General features: G+C 40.2%; 1 protein-coding gene across 2 annotated transcripts in view; it reads left to right on the top strand.

The window, feature by feature from the left end:
• Nucleotides 1-7,081: 7,081 nt before the first annotated feature.
• LOC115107688 (mitogen-activated protein kinase kinase kinase 5-like) overlaps nt 7,082-22,266 on the top strand; it is a 57,421-nt gene continuing 42,236 nt past the window's right edge. Inside the window, exon 1 of one of the 2 annotated variants that reach the window (XM_065008726.1) lies at nt 7,082-8,108. In XM_065008726.1, the coding sequence (XP_064864798.1) occupies nt 7,694-8,108 (415 nt within the window). In that variant the 5' untranslated portion in view covers nt 7,082-7,693. The remainder of the gene's footprint in view (nt 8,109-22,266) is intronic. The other variant, XM_029631211.2, reaches the window with a different exon arrangement.

The following is a 22,266-nucleotide window of genomic DNA, read 5'->3' as shown; positions in this document are numbered from 1 at the left end:
TGCCTCAGGACTACCTGGCCTGATGACTCCTGGCTGTCCCCAGTCCCCCAGTCCACCTGGCCATGCTACTGATACAGTTTCTGCTGATTTGCATGTGGCTATGGCACCCTGACCTGTTCACCAGATGTGCTACCTTGTCCCAGACCTGCTGTTTTCGACCCCCTTCCCTCTCTCTCTATTGCACCTGCTGTCTCAACCTATGAAAAAACAACTGACATTTACTCCTGAGGGGCTGACCTGTTGCACCCTCTACAATCACTGTGATAATTATTTGACCCTGCTGGTCATCTACAGTGTGAACGTTTGAAGATCTTGAAGAACGATCAGGTACTCTTATAATCTCCACCCAACACAGCCAGAAGAGGATTGGCCACCCCTCAGAGCCTGGTTCCTCTCTGGGTTTCTTCCTGCCTTTCTAGGGAGTTTTTCTTAGTCACCGTGCTTCTACATCTGCATTGCTTGCTGTTTGTGGTTTTTGGCTGGGTTTCTGTATAAGCACTTTGTGACATCTGCTGATGAAAAAAAGGGCTTTATAGATCAATTTGATTTGATTGGATTAATTTGTGGAAAAATATCAGAATTGGTCTGCCTGTGTAAACGCAGCCTTACTGGCATCCTTCCCACTGGGAACAAACTGGTTGAATCAATGCTGTTTCAACATAATTTGTCAACATATTGTGATGTGGAATCTATGAGGAAAATACATTGGATTTGCAAAAAGTTGTGAAATTTCAACCACAGAATGATGGTAACCAATTTTCAACAGGACAACCCTTGTATGAAATATGTTAAATTTGTACCTTTGAAACAATGTCAGATCTTCAACGTTATATCCACTATCAGAACAAAAACAATAGGTTGGGCAGCATCTCCTACTGGATTTCCTGATAACTACATAGATTCACTGTTGCTATCGAAGTCTTTCCAAAGGGCAGGTTTAACAGAGTAGATGAAATGTTACCATACTCTATGTCCTATATGATCAATGGTGTGATGCTATTTCGGCCTCTATAGCATTTGCGAAGTCACCTAAAAGTAGACAATACAAATAGGACTAGCTCTTCAAGCTTTGATTCATGTCAAATTTCATCATCTTAGTAATGAATATGTTGGATTCACGTCTCCATTTCAACTAACAATATAAGTTAAAGAATTGGGCTAAATTAAGTCAAACTTTATTTAAAGTCCTATTCTTTTACTATGATTTTTGGTTGAGATGGAGACGTGAATCAAACATATAATTTATGAATTTGTAGACAACCTGAAATTAAAGTGGAATTTAGCTCTCGAGTGGCGCAGCATCTCAGTGCTAGAGGCGTCACTACAGACCCTGGTTCAATCCCAGGCTGGATCACAACCGGCTGTGATCGGGAGTCTCATAGGAGTCCCATAGGGCAATGCACAATTGGCCCAGCGGTGTCCGGGTTAGGCGAGAGTTTGTCCGGGGTAGGCCGTCATTGTAAAATAATTATTTATTCGTAACTGACTTTCCTAGTTAAATAAAAAAAAAAAATGTTTTTAAGTCAGACTATGTCAGTGGCACAAAATATACATGTCCTTCAAATGTTGATATTGGGTTGCTTGTCAACCTAAAACAATTCGATATGACTTTTGGAATACAGTAAATAGCCTAAAGGTAAGGCTATTTTACAAACTAATGTCACTGTTTTTATTCAACCTTAAAATGATTAACTCATCCGTGGTCACATTTTGAGGTTACTGTAACTATAAAAGTCTTATTAAGTAATCCTAGAACGTGTGCATATTGAAAATAGCAGTCAAAGGTCGCAGGTCTGTGGAGATCATCCCAATATAAATATCTGTGCAGAATCTCAAACAGTACTGATCACTTGCACTATGTACTTTTAATGTAATCTCTACAATAACTATAATCCAGGTCATTTGGTTGCAGTATTTGATGAAGCACAGTGATAACATATTAAACTGTTTTATAAATACAAAATATCTGAACTTCGCTGTGCTTTTAAATGGTTGAAAATGCATTGAGATGACAACTAAACGAAAAAATCTGACATTGTTTTCCCATTGGAATTTGGTTGTGCTTTTAGATGGTTGAAACATAGTGATAAGACATTGGGAATTCAACAAACTTCTGGCTGTCTTTTTGAGTGGGTGAATAAAGGTTGAAAACTCCTTGATCAACCTCTCAAACAAAAATGACCCACATTTCCACGTTGAAATGAAGTGGTATGCCCAATAGGTTGTTCTTTAACACTCAGTATCAGTGTCCCGTCACTGGGGAAACTCACATCACACGGAACTGGTCCTGGGTACACATCTAAGACAACACAGACACCTATGATGGTGATCGGGAAATGGAACTTACCTCATACCAAAAGATAAGCCACAAAAACATTTACAGTAATTGGCTGATTAACACAAATCCCTTTCCTGTCACTGATTAGCAGGGTCTTTGGTTGTTTTCCAGAAGAAATGAAAGAGCCATTGGGTCTAAAACTTGTAAATCCCCCTCAGACTTTCCACAAAGGGCTCTTTTCATCTACTTATTTACTTTAAAAAAAAAATCTTGATTGAATTTAGCCTTAGTCTGGCTCGTGTTGTTGTTGGGGGTGACTAAAGTATGAGACATTTATATCAACAATATAGTGTGTTGTGTTTTATCAATGGTATTGAAAAGGCTTTAACTTTGATAACATAGGCCGTAGGCTAGTTAGATGATCAGATATCACATGTGGAAGATAAAAAAATGGATCAGGCCAGATATAATATTCAAATCCCTTTAATAGTACCTCATGATTTGAACAAAGTGCTTCACCTGTAGTAAACGTTTTCCCTCCAGAATTCTCTCCCTTGTAGCTCTCTAAACGCTCATGCATTTTACACTTCCTTCATTTCCCCTGGATGCTGGGTTTAGAATGTGCCTGTACTACCCCCCAGTGTCTATTCAACGACCTGGGGTATTCACCTAGACATGCTAAGTTCTTGAGTTTTTGTCTCTCAGTTGTGATGATGTCAGAGTAAACAAATCAAATCATATCAAATTGTATTGGTCACATACACATATTTAGCAGATGTTATTGTGGGTGAAGTGAAATGCTTGTGTTCCTAGATCCAACAGTTGTAACAGTTGTAACAGATCATCTCAAGGATCTCTTTGAAGCTAAATGTAAATAAGGTAGCAACATTTCACAAGGGAGCTATTTTAAAATCCCATATAGACCCCCTATGAATTATATTTTGCTTGAAGGTAGGCAAATAATGTGGAACCACACGGGTAGGCTACACTGACCACAAGGGGTCCCCCTCTGCCCAAACGAGGGTCTAGTATTATGAGGAGGAAGGAACTAGTCTAAGGGAAGTTTGAGGTGCAGGGAAATAAAGTAATTAATGGAATGTGATACAAAACCTATTTATTTGTTGCTCTCAATATGTATATTTTGCAGGAATTACAGGTTTAAATAAAGCACCGTACATTACCAGTTGTTGTGGTGTTTTACTGAGTAAGCCTACTTATCAGTTATTGTAGTGTTTTACTGAGTAAGCCTACTTATCAGTTATTGTAGTGTTTTACTGAGTAAGCCTACTTATCAGTTGTTGTGGTGTTTTACTGAGTAAGCCTACTTATCAGTTATTGTAGTGTTTTACTGAGTAAGCCTACTTACCAGTTGTTGTGGTGTTTTACTCAGTAAGTCTACTTATCAGTTATTGTAGTGTTTTACTGAGTAATTCTGCTTACCAGTTGTTGTGGTGTTTTACTCAGTAATTCTGCTTACCAGTTGTTGTGGTGTTTTACTGAGTAAGCCTACTTATCAGTTATTGTAGTGTTTTACTGAGTAAGCCTACTTATCAGTTATTGTAGTGTTTTACTGAGTAAGCCTACTTATCAGTTATTGTAGTGTTTTACTGAGTAAGCCTACTTATCAGTTATTGTAGTGTTTTACTCAGTAATTCTGCTTACCAGTTGTTGTGGTGTTTTACTGAGTAAGCCTACTTATCAGTTGTTGTGGTGTTTTACTGAGTAAGCCTACTTATCAGTTATTGTAGTGTTTTACTCAGTAATTCTGCTTACCAGTTGTTGTGATGTTTTACATAGTGAGTCTACTTACCAGTTGTTGTGGTGTTTTACTTAGTAAGTCTACTTACTAAGGGGAGGCAGGGTAGCCTAGTGGTTAGAGCGTTGGACTAGTAACCGAAAGGTTGCAAGTTCAAATCTCTGAGCTGACAAGGTACAAAACTGTCGTTCTGCCCCTGAACAGGCAGCTAACCCACTGTTTCTAGGACGTCATTGAAAATAAGAATTTGTTCTTAACTGACTTGCCTTGTTAATTAAATTTAAAAAAAAATAGTTGTTATAGTGTTTTACTTACCAGTTGTTGTTGTGTTTTACTTAGTAAGCCTACTTAGATTTGATAGAAATGACATTAGGTCATGCAATAACAAATCAAAAATGTATGGGCCTACACATATAGACATCTGAAATCTGTAGTGCAATACCGGCTATTACCTAGTCTCATTTTATAGGCACTTGTGCCTACATACAGCTATATCCAAACCTAACCTTCTTAGTCCCAAATGAACCACTATATGGCAGTAGCATTTAGGAACCCAAAACATTGGATGGCCTTATTGAATGATTAAATTACATTAGGTTACCAACAGAAGCATAGGGCAGCAGGGGAGCAGGTAGCTTAGTGGTTGGAGCATTGGACTGGTAACTCAAAGGTTGCAAGATCAAATCCCCAAGCTGACAAGGTAAAGATTTGTCATTCTACCCCTGAACAAGGCAGTTAGCTCATTGCTCACTCTAGGCTGTCATTGAAAATAAGAATGTGTTTTTAGCTGACTTTCCTACTTAAATAAAAGAAAGAAAAAAGCAGGACAACCTATGGAAAGTGCACAAATACAGAAGGTATTGATATTATTGAATAGGTGCATATTTATGCATTTTTCATTGGTTGGCCTGATTCGGTGGGTAACCTAATGTAATTTAATTAGAGCTGTGCTCTCAAGAGTGACATGCTTTGCATGTAGGCCTTAGAAACGGCAGAAGTTAGAAAGTAAAAAACAACAACATTATTTTAAACACCATCCCACCCATTGCAAGTTAAACATGTGGTTGGTTGATTTCACAGTCACAGAAGGCCTAGCCAATGGCTGATTTAGCTAGCTAGATTTTTCTCCCCAGACACAACCAAAGAAAAATATTGATTGGATATTTTTTTTTCACTTCAGTGTTAACCCTTCCCTTTCCAACACAAACTGAAGAGATGAAATCAGAATATCATTTTAATTATAGAAAATACTACATTTCTATTTAAAGAAAAAACAATAAATCCTTAGGCCTGATCTGAAGGTGAAGAAGGCTGTTACGGTTCCCCACTGCTACTATTCTAACTCTCAACAATAAATTGAGAGCCCAACTCAGTTGGAAATTGATCCACATGCCTACAAAAGGGACCCATCACTGAATTGTAAACTAAGAAGATTTAGACCAATTTCATGGGACCAAATAAGATTCTCATCAATGGGGCTGTAGTGGAGCAGGTTGAGAACTTCAAGTTCCATTTACATTTACATTTAAGTCATTTAGCAGACGCTCTTATCCAGAGCGACTTACAAATTGGTGCTTTCACCTTATGACATCCAGTGGAACAGCCACAGCCACATCACCAACATACGGTCATGGTCAAAACACACCAAGACAGTCATGAAGAGGACACGACAATGCTTATTCCCCCTCAGGAGACTGAAAAGATTTGGCATGGGTCCTTAGATCCCATGCTTCTTCTATGCTGTTCTGATATCCAGAAGCTCTTTTTTGGTCATAAGAGACGGTAGCAGCAACATTATGTACAAAATAAGTTACAAACAATGCAAAAAAGCAAACAAAATAGCACAGTTGGTTAAGAGCCCGTAAATTGGCAGCCATCCCCTCCCGTGTCATTATATCAATTTCACTATGCTTCATTTGCTCCCACTGTAAACAACACAGATAAACTATCTTGGGTTAGTTATAAATATCTTTGAAAGTAATCAACTGTGTGGGGATTCCTATGGGTTGTAGCCTCAATGGCGCTGTCCATGCTGTCACAGACACTATAATGGCACAAACATAAAGATGAGTCCTCTATCTATCTCTATGGATCATCTTTGCTCAAGGCTCGAACTGAGTGCGTGTGTGAATGATGTCATGGGTCTTAAAGACACAGCGCACTCTTTTATAAACTACGAGATTGCTTCTTCTATGCAAATGTTGTTGATCAGTACATTAAAATATGTCCCAAATGTAAGGAAAACATATTGTTTTTCATCTGTAGCCCCATGAAATCAGTCCAAACAAACTCAATAAATATTGAATATGCATTCACCTGTATTGTAAATAGGCCAGACTAAATCTTGATTTAACCAATGTATCAATAGACTACAGATTATCATTCAAATAAATTATTAACATTATGGTATGTAGTAAAAAAAACAGTCAAATTGATTGTGTGATTGTATAATTGATTAATTTAATGCATTCATTCACCAATTTTTTTAATGTAATGATATTGAGCTCAAAAGATATGTCTGGATCAAGTACCATTCCGAGACTTTGGCTAACACACATTATTTATTGTTTTTTATCTTGGTATTGTTTTGGTATTGTTTTGGTATCACTTTGGTATTGAGAATCGTAATGGTATCGAGTATCGTGATACTAAACCTGGTATCGGTATCGAAGTAAAAATTCTGGTGTAGTGATAACACTAGGACCAATTGTAATGTTCACGTGCAAATCAAATACTGTAGCCAGCGATTACTGTGATGTATATGAATGACATTCCATGAGAGCAGCAGTATTATTTTTTAGATGATTTGAAGTTATAATGAGTTTACAAGAACATTGATGGATGATAAGGTAATATACTTGTAGTATTCTAATCAGGGTAGGCCTGTTGTTAAGTCATGTACCTCAAAATCAAGGAGAGTGTTCATTAGTTAAAATTACTGTAAATCTTATTCTTACTGGAAAAATAGCAGACTGTGGCTTTAACGGGGAATACGCGCCAACTGTTCCAAATTTGGTCATGTCACCGCCCGTAAACAACGCTCAACCTCCACCCAGTGTGCGTGAGCTTTTGCAGGGAAGATAATAGTGGAAATAGGGCAGGTTCGGGGACTGGATATAATTGTCTTGTTGACATGAATTATTCTATGTGCATGATTTCTAAATGATTGCGGTGCTGCACACAACCCTGATCTGCTTCCTAGAACGGTGGATCTACCAACAAGCTCACCGTCGGTTTGTAACCATTGCAACCTGCGCTCGTGCTTAACTTCGGAAACTATGAAGAGTCGATTTCGAGATGCACAAGAATGTTACAATTCAGTGGTAACTGTTCCTTGCCATAGGATCGTTAGCTGTATATGAGTAGCATATGTGTCGTGACTTAACAGTAACACTGATTTTCAATGGTTGTAGTGCCCACTATCTTGGTTTATTACTGCAGATTGCACAATTTCATGCGAAACCAGACATGAATATACAGGAGGTGGATCCATATCACCAGACTGTTTACCTGTGTTGAAATATCTTGCATGCCTTGTGCATAGAATGTATGTGAGGGAACGTGCGTAATGTTGACTTTGGATGTATGGAGATGTCGAGCAACTGAGGATCCATAAGAACACATAAGAGTGATTGTCAACCAAAACAGACATTGAAAAAATGAGTCAAGATGAAGGGATATCATTGTCGGTTCCCTCCTTTGGTCCTGGCTCGGGCCCTGGGGGTGCCTGCGGGGACTCTGCTGGCCCCGGTGAAGACAGCGTGAGCGGTGCCCCCATTCCCGACCCTGGGACATTCTGGCACGACTCGGTGGTCAGCGGAAGCATCATTCCTAATATTCTGAGCTGCCCGAAGGACAGTGGCGGCTTGTTGTCTACTGTGAAATGTAAAAGCAGGGCTGTCACGGTGGCATATGTCGTCAACAGCGAGCTCACTCAGCCGCACACCGCAGAGAACATGGCCCTGCATTGCCTGAAAGACGCGTGCGACTCAGCGGGAAGTAAACTGGAAATCATACACTTTGGAAAGATCGACTTTGGAGAGACGTGTGTGCTTGACCAGTTCTATAATGCAGGTACGAGGTGGTGGTGACATGCAGAATGTATGTGATGGGCTATTGAATGTGTTGCCCTCAAACTATCAGAATCAAAACAAATATACCTTTGTCATTGTCTATTCTTCTGAATCAAACTCCAACCGTCAAACCCCAGCCTACAACACATACCATATATCACCAACGTAGAACAGGTTCACTACTGTTCTATACCCATTACAGTGGGTGGGAATGGGCCCATGCACATTAATCCACATTTTTTATTTTACCTTTATTTAACCAGGCAAGTCAGTTAAGAACAAATTCTTATTTTCAATGACGGCCTAGGAACAGTGGGTTAACTGCCTGTTCAGGGGCAGAACGACAGATTTGTACCTTGTCAGCTCAGGGGTTTGAACTTGCAACGCTCTAACCAAAAGGCTGCCACACCAGTTGTCTCTAATGGGGCTTCTATTGTGGTTGCCATGAGCACACAGAAAACTGCACATAAGATTGTGTGACTGGTTTTATAAGTCAATGTTTAGAAGTATTAAATTAACTACTTTCCCCAGCCTACTTCTTTTCACAATGCCTATAGCCTAGCCATTTGTCAACCTGGAATCCATTGAGCACTAGAGAGTCTCAATGGGGGAATGTCTCATTTGCTCCACAAAGTGGGGAAGGGGGAAAATTTTCCCACACACATTTTCCTTTACCATTATGTGCCCCTAGAAGTGAGGCTCCCTAGCATCATGGATCGTTTTGCTTAGTTTGGGTGGAGGTTCAAATTTCCATTACACTCCAGAAGTGAACTGAACCTTTTGACTCAAACTAAAGTACATTTCCCTCCTTGCCCATTAGTGATGATTGGAGGGGGAAATTGATAATTATATATTGCAATATTATTACATCTATGTTTGACTTCAAGTATTGATTTGTAAAATATATATATACACACACAGTGGGGAGAACAAGTATTTGATACACTGCCGATTTTGCAGGTTTTCCTACTTACAAAGCATGTAGAGGTCTGTAATTTTTATCATAGGTACACTTCAACTGTGAGAGACGGAATCTAAAACAAAAATCCAGAAAAATCACATTGTATGATTTTTAAGTAATTCATTTGCATTTTATTGCATGGCATAAGTATTTGATACATCAGAAAAGCAGAACTTAATATTTGGTACAGAAACCTTTGTTTGCAATTACAGAGATCATATGTTTCCTGTAGTTCTTGACCAGGATTGCACACACTGCAGCAGGGATTTTGGCCCACTCTTCCATACAGACCTTCTCCAGATCCTTCAGGTTTTGGGGCTGTCGCTGGGCAATACGGACTTTCAGCTCCCTCCAAAGATTTTCTATTGGGTTCAGGTCTGGAGACTGGCTAGGCCACTCCAGGACCTTGAGATGCTTCTTACGGAGCCACTCCTTAGTTGCCCTGGCTGTGTGTTTCGGGTCGTTGTCATGCTGGAAGACCCAGCCACGACCTTCTACACCTGCTAGAAGACACCTGCTTTGGTGTCTTCTACACCTGCATTGCTTGCTGTTTTGGGGTTTTAGGCTGGGTTTCTGTACAGCACTTTGAGATATCAGCTGATGTACAAAGGGCTATATAAATACATTTGATTTGATTTGACCCACCTTCAATGCTCTTTACTGAGGGAAGGAGGTTGTTGGCCAAGATCTCGCCATACATGGCCCCATCCATCCTCCCCTCAATACGGTGCAGTCGTCCTGTCCCCTTTGCAGAAAAGCATCCCCAAAGAATGATGTTTCCACCTCCATGCTTCACGGTTGGGATGGTGTTCTTGGGGTTGTACTCATCCTTCTTCTTCCTCCAAGCACGGCGAGTGGAGTTTAGACTAAAAAGCTCTATTTTTGTCTCATCAGACCACATGACCTTCTCCCATTCCTCCTCTGGATCATCCAGAAGGTCATTGACAAACTTCAGACGGGCCTGGACATGCACTGGCTTGAGCAGGGGGACCTTGCGTGCGCTGCAGTATTTTAATCCATGATGGCGTAGTGTGTTACTAATGTTTTTCTTTGAGACTGTGGTCCCAGCTCTCTTCAGGTCATTGACCAGGTCCTGCCGTGTAGTTCTGGGCTGAGCCCTCACCTTCCTCATGATCATTGATGCCCCACGAGGTGAGATCTTGCATGGAGCCCCAGACCGAGGGTGGTTGACCGTCATCTTGAACTTCTTCCATTTTCTAATAATTGCGCCAACAGTTATTGCCTTCTCACCAAGCTGCTTGCCTATTGTCCTGTAGCCCATCTCAGCCTTGTGCAGGTCTACCATTTTATCCCTGATGTCCTTACACAGCTCTATAGTCTTGGCCATTGTGGAGAGGTTGGAGTCTGTTTGATTGAGTGTGTGGACAGGTGTATTTTATACAGGTAACGAGTTCAAACAGGTGCAGTTAATACAGGTAATGAGTGGAGAACAGGAGGGTTTCTTAAAGAAAAACTAACAGGTCTGTGAGAGCCGGCATTCTTACTGGTTGGTAGGTGATCAAATACTTATGTCATGCAATAAAATGCAAATTAATTACTTAAAAATCATACAATGGGATTTTCTGGATTTTTGGATTCCGTCTCTCACAGTTGAAGTGTACCTATGATAAAACTTACAGACCTCTACATGCTTTGTAAGTAGGAAAACCTGCAAAATCGGCAGTGTATACTTGTTCTCCCCACTGTATATATATATATATATATATATATGTGTGTATTATATACAGTACCAGTCAAAAGTTTAGACATTCAAGGGTGTTTCTTTATTTTATTATTTTCTACATTGTAGAATAATAGTGAAGACATCAAAACTATAAAATAACACAAATGGAATCACGTAGTAACTAAAAAAAGTGTTCAACGAATCGAAATATATTTTATATTTGAGATTCTTCAAAGTAGCCACCCTTTGCCTTGATGACAGCTTTACACACTTTTGGAGTGACCAAACTTTTGATTGGTACTGTATATTTTTTGCAGCTGTAGGTAGCGTTCGCTAGCGCTAGTTGTCTATGCCTGCGTCAAAACTCGGGTATTTTTCATCCTATCATTTATTTTCCATCTTCTTTTTAAATAGTGAGCCAACATGTTTTCAACACTTTTATTAACCTGACTGATCAAAGAAGCTCTCTTTTGTCTCTCTGCAGCAGACAGCCTAGTGAGAAATATGTTTGGAACATCAAATCGCAATAAAATTGCAGTATTGAATCGCAATGCATATAGAATTGTAATACATATCGTATCGGCACCTAAGTATCGTGAGGTCCCTGGCAATTCCCAGCCATATTGCCCATGTCTCTCATTAGTCGGAAAATTAGTGGGAAAACACCATTCTCAAAATTGACCGCAAATGCGATTATGCATTTCATGCTATTATAAAAAATTACATAAAATTATCTTCCCCAAACTTGAAACTCATGTGTTGTGAATGTATGCCAGTTAGGCTCTACATCCATTGTAAAGTGGATTAATGGGCTTCATTTTAAGACTTTTTTTGGCCATTTAGATACAAACCTTATGAAAACAAATAAGCCTATGGGCTAGGTTACATGAGGTGTGCGACTATGATTTGTAAAAGTTTTTTTTTAAAGTCGACATTAGCTGTTTCTTGCCTTACTGCACACAAGCTGGGCATCATTCACAAGTAATAATATATAATTCACAAGTGATAGGCTAATATTGCCACCCATCAGATTGTTTTTGATTTAATATTGTCATTAGATATACTAAATAATATGTGTGAAATTTGTTTTGATTTAGAAAGGACCAATATCATGCACCAGCTCGAAACAGGGGCAGGGGGAAAAAAGACATGTCATCTATGCAATAGCATCATCAATAGCAAATGGAAGATGCTTTTCCCGTTGTTAATTTTCATGCCAGCCAGGTAGGCTATACTCCTGTTGTAAAGAGAAGCATTGTGCTTAATATTAGGAAAGTTGAGAAATACACTGAACAAAAATATAAACGCAACATGTAGTTTTGGTCCCATGTTTTATGAACTGAAAAAAAAAATCCCAGACATTTTCCATACTCACAAAAAAGCTTATTTCTCTCAAATGTTGTGCACAAATTTGTTTACATCGGTGTTAGTGAGTATTTCTCCTTTGCCAAAATAATCCATCCACCTAACAGGTGTGGCATATCAAGAAGCTGATTAAACAGAATGATCATTCTGATTGGCTGGGCCTGGCTCCCCAGTAGGTGGGCATGGCTGCCAAGTGGGTGGGCCTATGCCCTCCAATGCTCACCCATTGCTGCACCCCTGCCCAGTCATGTGAAATCCATAAATTAGGGCCTATTACATTTATTTCAATTGACCGATTTCCTTATATGAACTGTAACTCAGTAAAATATTTGAAATTGTTGCATGTTGCTTTTATATTTTTGTTCAGTATAAATATAGTAGGCTTAGCCTATAGAAAGCTGATGGGATCCTCCTCTTTTTAATAGAGGCCATCACTCTGTTTTCTCACGCAATTGCATAGCCTATAAAAATGTTGCGCAACATGAGCTCTTGGGCTCTCATGAAGTGTTTGATTAGATTTATGACCGCTTTTGCATTGATGTCAGAGTGATTAGAGAGACTATAGAGTGCTGAGTACCAGGCAGTTAGCAAGTTTGGTAGGCTACTTATGACCATCAGCAGTATCAGAGCTTGGAGAAACCTAATTACTGTGACTAAACAGTCACGTGGAATTTGACTGCCGTCATGACTTGTGACCCCCGGTGAAGTGGTAATACGGTCGCCGTAACAGCCCTAGTGATGGACCATTCTTGATACACACAGGAAATTGTTGAGTGTGAAAAGCCTAGCAGCGTTGCAGTTCTTGACACAAACCAGTGTGCTTGGCACCTACTACCATACCCCTTCAAAGGCACTTAAAAATTTTGTCTTACCCATTCACCCTCTGAATGGCACACATACACAATCCATGTCTCAAGGCTTAGAAATCATTATTTAACCTGTGTCCTCCCCTTCAGCTACACTGATTGAAGTGGCTTTAACAAGGGAAATAAATAAGGGATCATAACTTTCACAGTCTGTCATGGAAAGATCAGGTGTTTTGTATACTCCATAATACAATAGGACATTTTCTAGGTGAATAAATGATAAAACACCTGAGTTGTATAGACTTAGCTGTCATCACAGCTTACCCGTTGTTGGTTGTCATAACATAGCATTATTGGTTGTGTAAACAGAACTCAATATGTTCCCTTTTTTTGGTTTGGCTATTTTCCACAGGGCCTCTGTGGAATTTTCTGTATACTTCTCACGGGAGCTGGGAAGTGGTTCCCAGAAACCCTTTTTGTATCTGTTCAAAATGTCCACAAGCTTTGTTGAAATGACAGAAGCTCCCTAAAGATTGCCAACGTCTTTATCATGTTCCTACAACAGGACATTTTAGTAGTGGAATCACAAGGAAAGAGAGAGAAAAAAAATATTTTGTATACAATGAACTAGATGCCTGACCACTTCACTCCTTTTTTGGAAAAGCTGAACTGCCATGAATTCCCACATTTTGAATGACATAAGAAAGGAGCATTCACAGAACATGTAAATACGTGCATCAGGAATGTGCAAGTGGAAACACATGTTCACAGTATATCAAATAGCTGTTCTGATCCATGTTTGATATTCACATGTTGTGACCTCGCTGAGTAAACGCAGCAGTGGCTATTGACATAACCCAGACATGAGATGTTCTGGTCTCCCTTGGTCAGTTCAGTCTAATGATCGGAGACCTCTATGTTGATAAATGTGTCTGTTTTTCTTAATATGTTTTGTCATTTTATATATTGTACGGTGCATTCAAAAGTATTCAGAAAAACATTTTGTTATGTTACAGCCTTATTCTAAAATTTATTAAATCGTTTTACCACCTCATCAATCTAGACACAATAACCCATAATGACAACCTCCTTTGTCATCATGGGTTCTTTGCAACTCTGCCTAGAAGGCCAGCATCCCGGAGTCGCCTCTTCACTGTTGACGTTGAGACTGGTGTTTTGCGGGTACTATTTAATGAAGCTGCCAGTTGAGGACTTGTGAGGCATCTGTTTCTCAAACTAGACACTAACGTACTTGTCCTCTTGCTCAGTTGTGCACCGGGGCCTCCCACTCCTCTTTCTATTCTGGTTAGAGACAGTTTGCACTGTTCTGTGAAGGGAGTATTACTCAGCGTTTTACGAGATCTTCAGTTTCTTGGCAATTTCTCACATGGAATAGCCTTCATTTCTCAGAACAAGAATAGACTGACGAGTTTCAGAAGAAAGATCTCTGTTTCTGTCCACTTTGAGCCTGTAATCGAACCCACAAATGTTGGTGCTCCAGATATTCAACTAGTCTAAAGAAGGCCAGTTTTATTGCTTCTTTAATCAGAACAACAGTTTCAGCTGTGCTAACATAATTTCAAAAGGGTTTTCTAATGATCTATTAGCCTTTTAAAATTATAAACTTGGATTAGCTAACAGAACTTGCCATTGGAACACAGGAGTGATGGTTGCTGATAAAGGGGCCTCTGTACGCCTATGTAGATATTCCATACAAAATCTGCTGTTTCCAGCTACAATACTCATTTACAACACTAATAATGTCTACACTGTATTTCTGATCAATTTTATGTTATTTCAAAGGACAACAAATGTGTTTTTCTTTCAAAAACAAGGACATTTCTAAGTGACGCCAAACATTTGAACGATAGTGTATATCAGTTTAATTTACCACTGGTGAACTCCAATCAAGTTATAGAAACATCTCAAGGATGATCAATGAAACAAGATGCACCTGAGCTTAATTTGATTTATTTTGGTATTGTCCATATGTAGCTCGTTTTTGGTCACAGGTCCAGGAATGGCTGAAGAATTTCAACATTGCCTGGAACTAATGCTGCAGATAGCAATACTGGATGATTTGAAAAGCCATAATCAATCAATCAATAATATAATAATTATTTTAGCAATATTTTTAATTTACAATCTAAAGAAGCTATGAGAATAGAAAGGTTCACTACTTTTGTGAAGCATCACTGCACAGTTGAAAAATATATGGCAAATAGAAATCCAAAATGGATGATGTTGAGAGATAGATGGGAGAGGTTGAATGGAGCTGAAGGGTGGGGCTAATAACAAGATAACCAATGTAAAACATATGGGGTCTGTAAAATGTATATAGGTTCAGATATTTTGTGAAATAGAACAGTTACAAATAGAAATCAAACTGGATGGACATCAGAAATAGAGGAAGGACTAAAAACAAACAAAATATAACTATTGTAAAACAGATTGTGTCTATAAAATGTATATAAGATATGAAGGTAGAAGCCTAAGTGTTTATTGGAAAGGTGGTAGGATTTGCGGGGAATCATAAAGGTACATTGGGGCAAAAAAGTATTTAGTCAGCCACCAATTGTGCAAGTTCTCCCACTTAAAAAGATGAGAGGCCTGTAATTTTCATCATAGGTAGTACACTTCAACTATGACAGACAAAATGAGGGAAACAAATCCAGAAAATCACATTGTAGGATTTTTAATGAATTTATTTGCAAATTATGGTGGAAAATAAGTATTTGGTCACCTACAAACAAGCAAGATTTCTGGCTCTCACAGACCTGTAACTTCTTCTTTAAGAGGCTCTTCTGTCCTCCACTCGTTACCTGTATCAATGGCACCTGTTTGAACTTGTTATCAGTATAAAAGACACCTGTCCACAACCTCCAACAGTCACACTCCAAACTCCACTATGGACAAGACCAAAGAGCTTTCAAAGGACACCAGAAACAAAATTGGAGACCTGCACCAGGCTGGGAAGACTGAATCTGCAATAGGTAAGCAGCTTGGTTTGAAGAAATCAACTGTGGGAGCAATTATTAGGAAATGGAAGACATACAAGACCACTGATAATCTCCCTCGATCTGGGGCTCCACGCAAGATCTCACCCCGTGGGGTCAAAATGATCACAAGAACGGTGAACAAAAATCCCAGAACCACACGGGGGGACCTAGTGAATGACCTGCAGAGAGCTGGGACCAAAGTAACAAAGCCTACCATCAGTAACACACTACGCCGCCAGGGACTCAAATCCTGCAGTGCCAGACGTGTCCCCCTGCTTAAGCCAGTACATGTCCAGGCCCATCTGAAGTTTGTTAGAGAGCATTTGGATGATCCAGAAGAAGATTGGGAGAATGTCATATGGTCAGATGAAACCAAAATAGAACTTTTTGGTAAAAACTCAACTCCTCGTGTTTGGAGGACAAAGAATGCTGAGTTGCATCCAAAGAACACTATACCTACTGTGAAGCATGGGGGTGGAAACATCATGCTTTGGGGCTGTTTTTCTGCAAAGGGACCAGGACGACTGATCCGTGTAAAAGAAAGAATGAATGGGGTCATGTATCATGAGATTTTGAGTGAAAACCTCCTTCCATCAGCAAGGGCATTGAAGATGAAACGTGGCTGGGTCTTTCAGCATGACAATGATCCCAAACACACCGCCCGGGCAACGAAGGAGTGGCTTCGTAATAAGCATTTCAAGGTCCTGGAGTGGCCTAGCCAGTCTCCAGATCTCAACCCCATAGAAAATCTTTGGAGGGAGTTGAAAGTCCGGGTTGCCCAGCAACAGCCCCAAAACATCACTGCTCTAGAGGAGATCAGCATGGAGGAATGGGCCAAAATACCAGCAACAGTGTGTGAAAACCTTGTGAAGACTTTGACCTCTGTCATTGCCAACAAAGGGTATATAACAAAGTATTGAGATTAACTTTTGTTATTGACCAAATACTTATTTTCCACCATAATTTGCAAATAAATGCATTAAAAATCCTACAATGTGATTTTCTGGATTTCTTTTCTCATTTTGTCTGTCATAGTTGAGGTGTACCTATGATGAAAATGACAGGCCTCTCTCATCTTTTTAAGTGGGAGAACTTGCACAATTGGTGGCTGACTAAATACTTTTTTGCCCCACTGTATATTCTAAAAAAAAGTATGTAGGTCTATATAGGAATGTATATGTATATATGCGTATATGTATGCATGCGTGTATGTATATGGATATATATATTTACCCAAAAATATATATGGGGGATTGGAAATGATGCAGACAATTACATTGATGGAAGCAACATTCTTTCTGTAATATTAAGCTGATCCACCCATTATTATTTTTTTAAACATTTAAAAAAGTTATAGAAACATCTCAAGGATGATCAATGAAACAAGATGCACCTGAGCTTAATTTGATCCATTTTAGTTTAAAGCTGTAACGTAACAAAATGTGGAAAAAAGGAAGGGGTCTGAATACTTTCCCAATGCACTGTACGTGTTTAATGTATTTCTGCAGGGCTCATCTGTAAAATACACCCTGGTCTCAGTATGACTTCCCTGTCAAAATAAAGGTTAAATAAATCAATCCCATCAATAGATAAAGGTCAACCACATGTTCAAGCCACATGAGGTGAGCCGGTGGTGTAGGCTTCTGTTTAAAAGGTGTAAAGGTTTTAAAGCTTTTTTACTGTATGTTGGTGTCGAGGACAACACTCTTGCGGTGACTGCCACCTGTAACTGTGCTGGGTAGAGGTATTAGTCATGTTAAAAATGATTCTGAGAACAGTATTACCTTGATATAAGTCATTGTTTATCCCCCAACTAAAGTCGCTCCACTATGAGCTGATCTGAACCATTGACTGACTAAATGTGTTTCTGTACCTCACAGCAGGGGCCCAGTGTGTGTTCCATTCAGTTTAGTTGGTCTGTTTGCCACTGTAAGAGTCTGTATCTATTACATCCCAAATCCTACCATGTAAATCTCTAGACAAGAAAGTCTGATGTTTCACCCTCACCCGTCCCCTACTCATTTCAGTTCAACCCAAAAGGAAGTACTGAACTGCAGCATCATATTCCTGGAGGGAGGTTTTCATAAAGGAAACAGTGAACTGTTGTTGTGATACAGTACATCTCTTCTGGAGGGAACACCAGTCCCCAAACAACATTCTTTAATCTCATATGATACCAAGTGGCTTTTGTATTAATTTAAATATAATATTAAATGTAAAACCAAGTTGGTGTCAATGAATAAGAGCTCATGCTATTTTGGAGAATCACTTATAGAGTATTGGATTCAAAGGTTATCAGTCACTCTACATTACCATATAGCCTTACACATATCACATTCAGCATTGATTTGACAGCCAGAGGATTCCTGCACAAGATCCTACATGCACTTTGGTCTGACCTGAAGGTTGGCTGGCGGCTGTCGTCCTCTGCTACCATTGGTTGTCAACTAAGTTGTTTATCCATGCTCATGTGTATGGTGGCGGTCCATGTGGGCTACAGAGCATCAGGTCAGGAGAAATTGTATCACCAGCTGCACTACTGTCCAGGGAATACAGTCTTTATTGGAAAAATAGAGTGGTGTAGAGTGTTGGTTGATCAAAGTACTCAGTCAGGTTTTATCAGCAGTTTGGGTATGTTGGTGTCAGGTGTGTCAGCATAAGTTGGCAGTTTGGCATGGGAAGCAGTTTTTGGCTGTGGACATTGGCAGTGTTTGAGATTGATTCAGATTAATATTAGCATGATTAGGCAGTCAGTAAATAAAATAAAATAACAGTCATAACCGTTGTAATACATACATTTTATTGTATTTTTAAGTAAATATATCCAATATACCAAATAGCAGTAGGATAAATGAATGATTATTATAACCAATTGTTTTTCTACCTTAATCCATCGAACTGTCGCTGTCTCCTTCCTCCAATGTGCGCTCTCCCCTTAAAAATGTGCTCTCTCCTTAAATGCGATCCCTTTGATGCTGTAACACGATCTGTGTGTGTACTACCTTATGCATAGTTCTCTGGCCATATGTTTTTTCCGGTTTGTAAAGATGCAAGAACAATGCTAAAAGCCACCATTTCTATTGAAATGAACTATCAAATCTCATTCTTGGTGAGTGTGGACATTTACAAATGAATGTGAATCTGAGACAAAGTGATGAAAACTGAAGTTGAAATCAATGCTAGGCTAGCAAACGTAAAATACACTGAGTGGACAAAACATTAAAAACACCTTCCTAATATTGAGTCCCCCCCTCTTGCCCTCAGAACTGCCTCAATTCATCGTGTCGTAAGCGTTCCACAGCGATGCTGGCTGATGACTCCAATGCTTCCTACAGATGTGTCAAGTTGGCTCGATGTCCTTTGGGTGATGGACCGTTCTTGATACACACGGAAAATGTTGAGCGTGAAAAAGCCAGCAGCGTTGCAGTTCTTGACAAAAACATGTGCGCCTGGCACCTACTACCATACCCCGTTCAAAGGCACACAAATCTTTTGCTTTGCCCATTCACTTTCAATTCATGTTTCAATTGTTGCAAGGCTTAGAAATCCTTATTTAACCTGTCTCCTCACCATCAATCCACACGGATTGAAGTGGATTTAATAAGTGACATCAATAAGGGATCATAGCTTTCACCTGGATTCACCTGGTCAGTCTATCATGGAAAGGTGTTCTTAATGTTAAGTAAACTCAGTGTATGTGTGCAACAGCTGCACACTACAAGCAGACAGGGATGAGAGGAGAACATTGCACACCTTAATTGAGCTATTTGAACAGTTATTGCTTTGACCGTGGATATTTGCCCAACAAATAACCGAACCCCAAAATTCCATGACCATCACAGTTATTGCATGACTTCTCAAATGTGTCTTCTTGGTGCTGTTGCCAGGTGATCTGTTCCTGGTGCTGTTGCCAGATGATATTTGTGTAATTGAAGGTAAATTGGATTAAGATCATTCATTTGACAGAAAACAAATCCCTCTTGTTAAAATCAAGTTCTCTTGGTTAATTTTTTTCTTTTACAAGATGCCAATCGGGAAGTGTGAGGCTAGTTGAGGCAACTGGCAACGTAGTAAGCAGCTCCCTGTGTGTCAACCTGGATGGGATCAATTCAAATTCTGTTCTTGCACTTTCCCCCTGGGCCATGGTACTCAATCTCTGAAATATGCTAGTGTGAACAGAAACTAAAGTATCAAAAACCGAGGATTCTTTCTGCAAGATTACTCACATTTCCTGTCGGGTTGGGGGCTTGTCTCCTTCCTCCATATTGCACTCATTTCTAAAAATAAAGTAGTATTTCTTATTTTTGGGCAGGGTTTCCAAACTGCTGAATAACCATTGTGAAAGTACCCTGCATGCTTTCCTATGTGAGTTTATTTATAGAAGCAGGCACGGCACGCTCAACTTAAACACCAATATAGTGTCTTGTTCCCTGGGTTGTTGTAGCAGAACAATACTGAACTTAATTTGGGCACTTAAACCTATTTAAGTGGTTTGGTTTCTTGGGCAAATAAACCTGATCTGAAAATAACATTACACATCTGAGTGCTTGAATTACTTTCTAGTAGCAGCTAGCAACACTTGTTGCTGTGTGAATTGAATATTAGTCCCATTTACTTTTTCTTGACTGATTGTATGACATCATGGTGCACTGATAGTTCCCTCTTCAAGTCAGCTTCTACTTGACGCCAGGAAACATAATGGCATGTGAATGGAGCACATTAAAGCAGGAAGCACCAGTGACTCGGTCAGTAATCAGGTGAAGCAGATGCCAAGCTACAGGACTGTTTTGCTAGCACAGACTGGAATATGTTCCGGGATTTTTCTGATGGCATTGAGGAGTACACCACATCAGTCACTGGCTTCATCGATAAGTCCATCGATGATGTCATCCCAACAGTGACTGTATGTACATACCCCAACCAGAAGCCATTGATTACAGGCAACATTCGCACTCAGCTAAAGGGTAGAGCTGCCACTTTCAAGGTGCGGGACTCTAACTGGAAGCTTATAAGAAATCCCTCTATGCCCCCCGACAAACCATCAAACAGGCAATAAGATCGATATTGATCAATACAGGAATAAGATCGAATCGTACTACACCGGCTCCGACGCTCGTCAGATGTTGCCGGGCTTGCAAACTACTACAGACTACAAAGAAAACCACAGCCGCGAGCTGCCCAGTGACACGAGCCTACCAGACGAGCTAAATTACTTTTATGCTCGCTTCGAGACAAGTAACACTGAAACATGCATGAGAGCATCAGCTGTTCCGGATGACTGTGATCGCTCTCTGTAGACGATTTGAGTAAGACCTTTAAACAGGTCAACATTCACAAGGCCGCAGGGCCAGATGGATTACCAGGACGTGTACTCCGAGCATGCGCTGACCAACTGGCAAGTGTCTTCACTGACATTTTCAACCTCTCCCTGTCGGAGTCTGTAATAACAACATTTTTCAAGTAGACCTCCATAGTCCCAGTGCCCAAGAAAGTGAAGGTAACCTGCCTAAATGACTACTGCTCAGTAGCACTTATGTCGGAAGTCATGAATGCATACCGCCCAAACGGATCCAGAGATGACGCATTCTCAATCGCACTCCACACTGCCCGAAGGATATACTGCTTCTCCGAGACCAGGCCCAAATCCCTGTAATTTGCTTGAAGAAAAGACTGAAATACAGAAATATATTACACCTATGTGAGAATGCTCATTGACTACAGCTCAGCTTTCAACACCATAGTGCCCACAAAGCTCATCACTAAGCTACGGACCCTGGGACTAAACACCTCCCTCTGCAACTGGATACTGGACTTCCTGACGGGCCACCCCCAGTTGGTAAGCGAAGGTAACAACACATCTGCCACACTGATCCTCAACACTGGGGCCCCTCATGGGTGCGTGCTTAGTCCCCTCCTGTAATCCCTGTTCACCCACAACTGCATGGCCCAGCACAATTCCAACACCATCATTAAGTTTGCTGACGACACAACAGTGGTAGGCCTGATCACCGATGGGGCTGTAGTGGAGCGGGTCGAGAGTTTCAAGCACACCAAGACAGTCGTGAAAGGGGCACGACAACACCTTTTCCCCCTCAGGAGACTGAAAAGATTTGCCATTGGTCTCCAGATCCTCAAATTTATACAGCTCCACCATCGAGAGCATCCTGACCAGTTGCATCACCGCCTGTTATGGCAACTGCTCGGCATCCGACCGTAAGGCACCACAAAGGGTACTGCGTACAGCCCAGCATATCACTGGGGCCAAGCGTCCTGCGATCCATGACCTATATACTAGGCAGTGTTAGAGGAAGGCCCAAAAAATGGTCAAAGACTCAAGTCACCCA

The sequence above is a fragment of the Oncorhynchus nerka genome, linkage group LG24 (assembly GCF_034236695.1).
Source record: "Oncorhynchus nerka isolate Pitt River linkage group LG24, Oner_Uvic_2.0, whole genome shotgun sequence".
NCBI lineage: Eukaryota > Metazoa > Chordata > Actinopteri > Salmoniformes > Salmonidae > Oncorhynchus > Oncorhynchus nerka.
The sequence above is the reverse complement of the archived record's forward strand: the minus strand, read 5'-3'. Positions and strand labels throughout refer to the sequence as shown.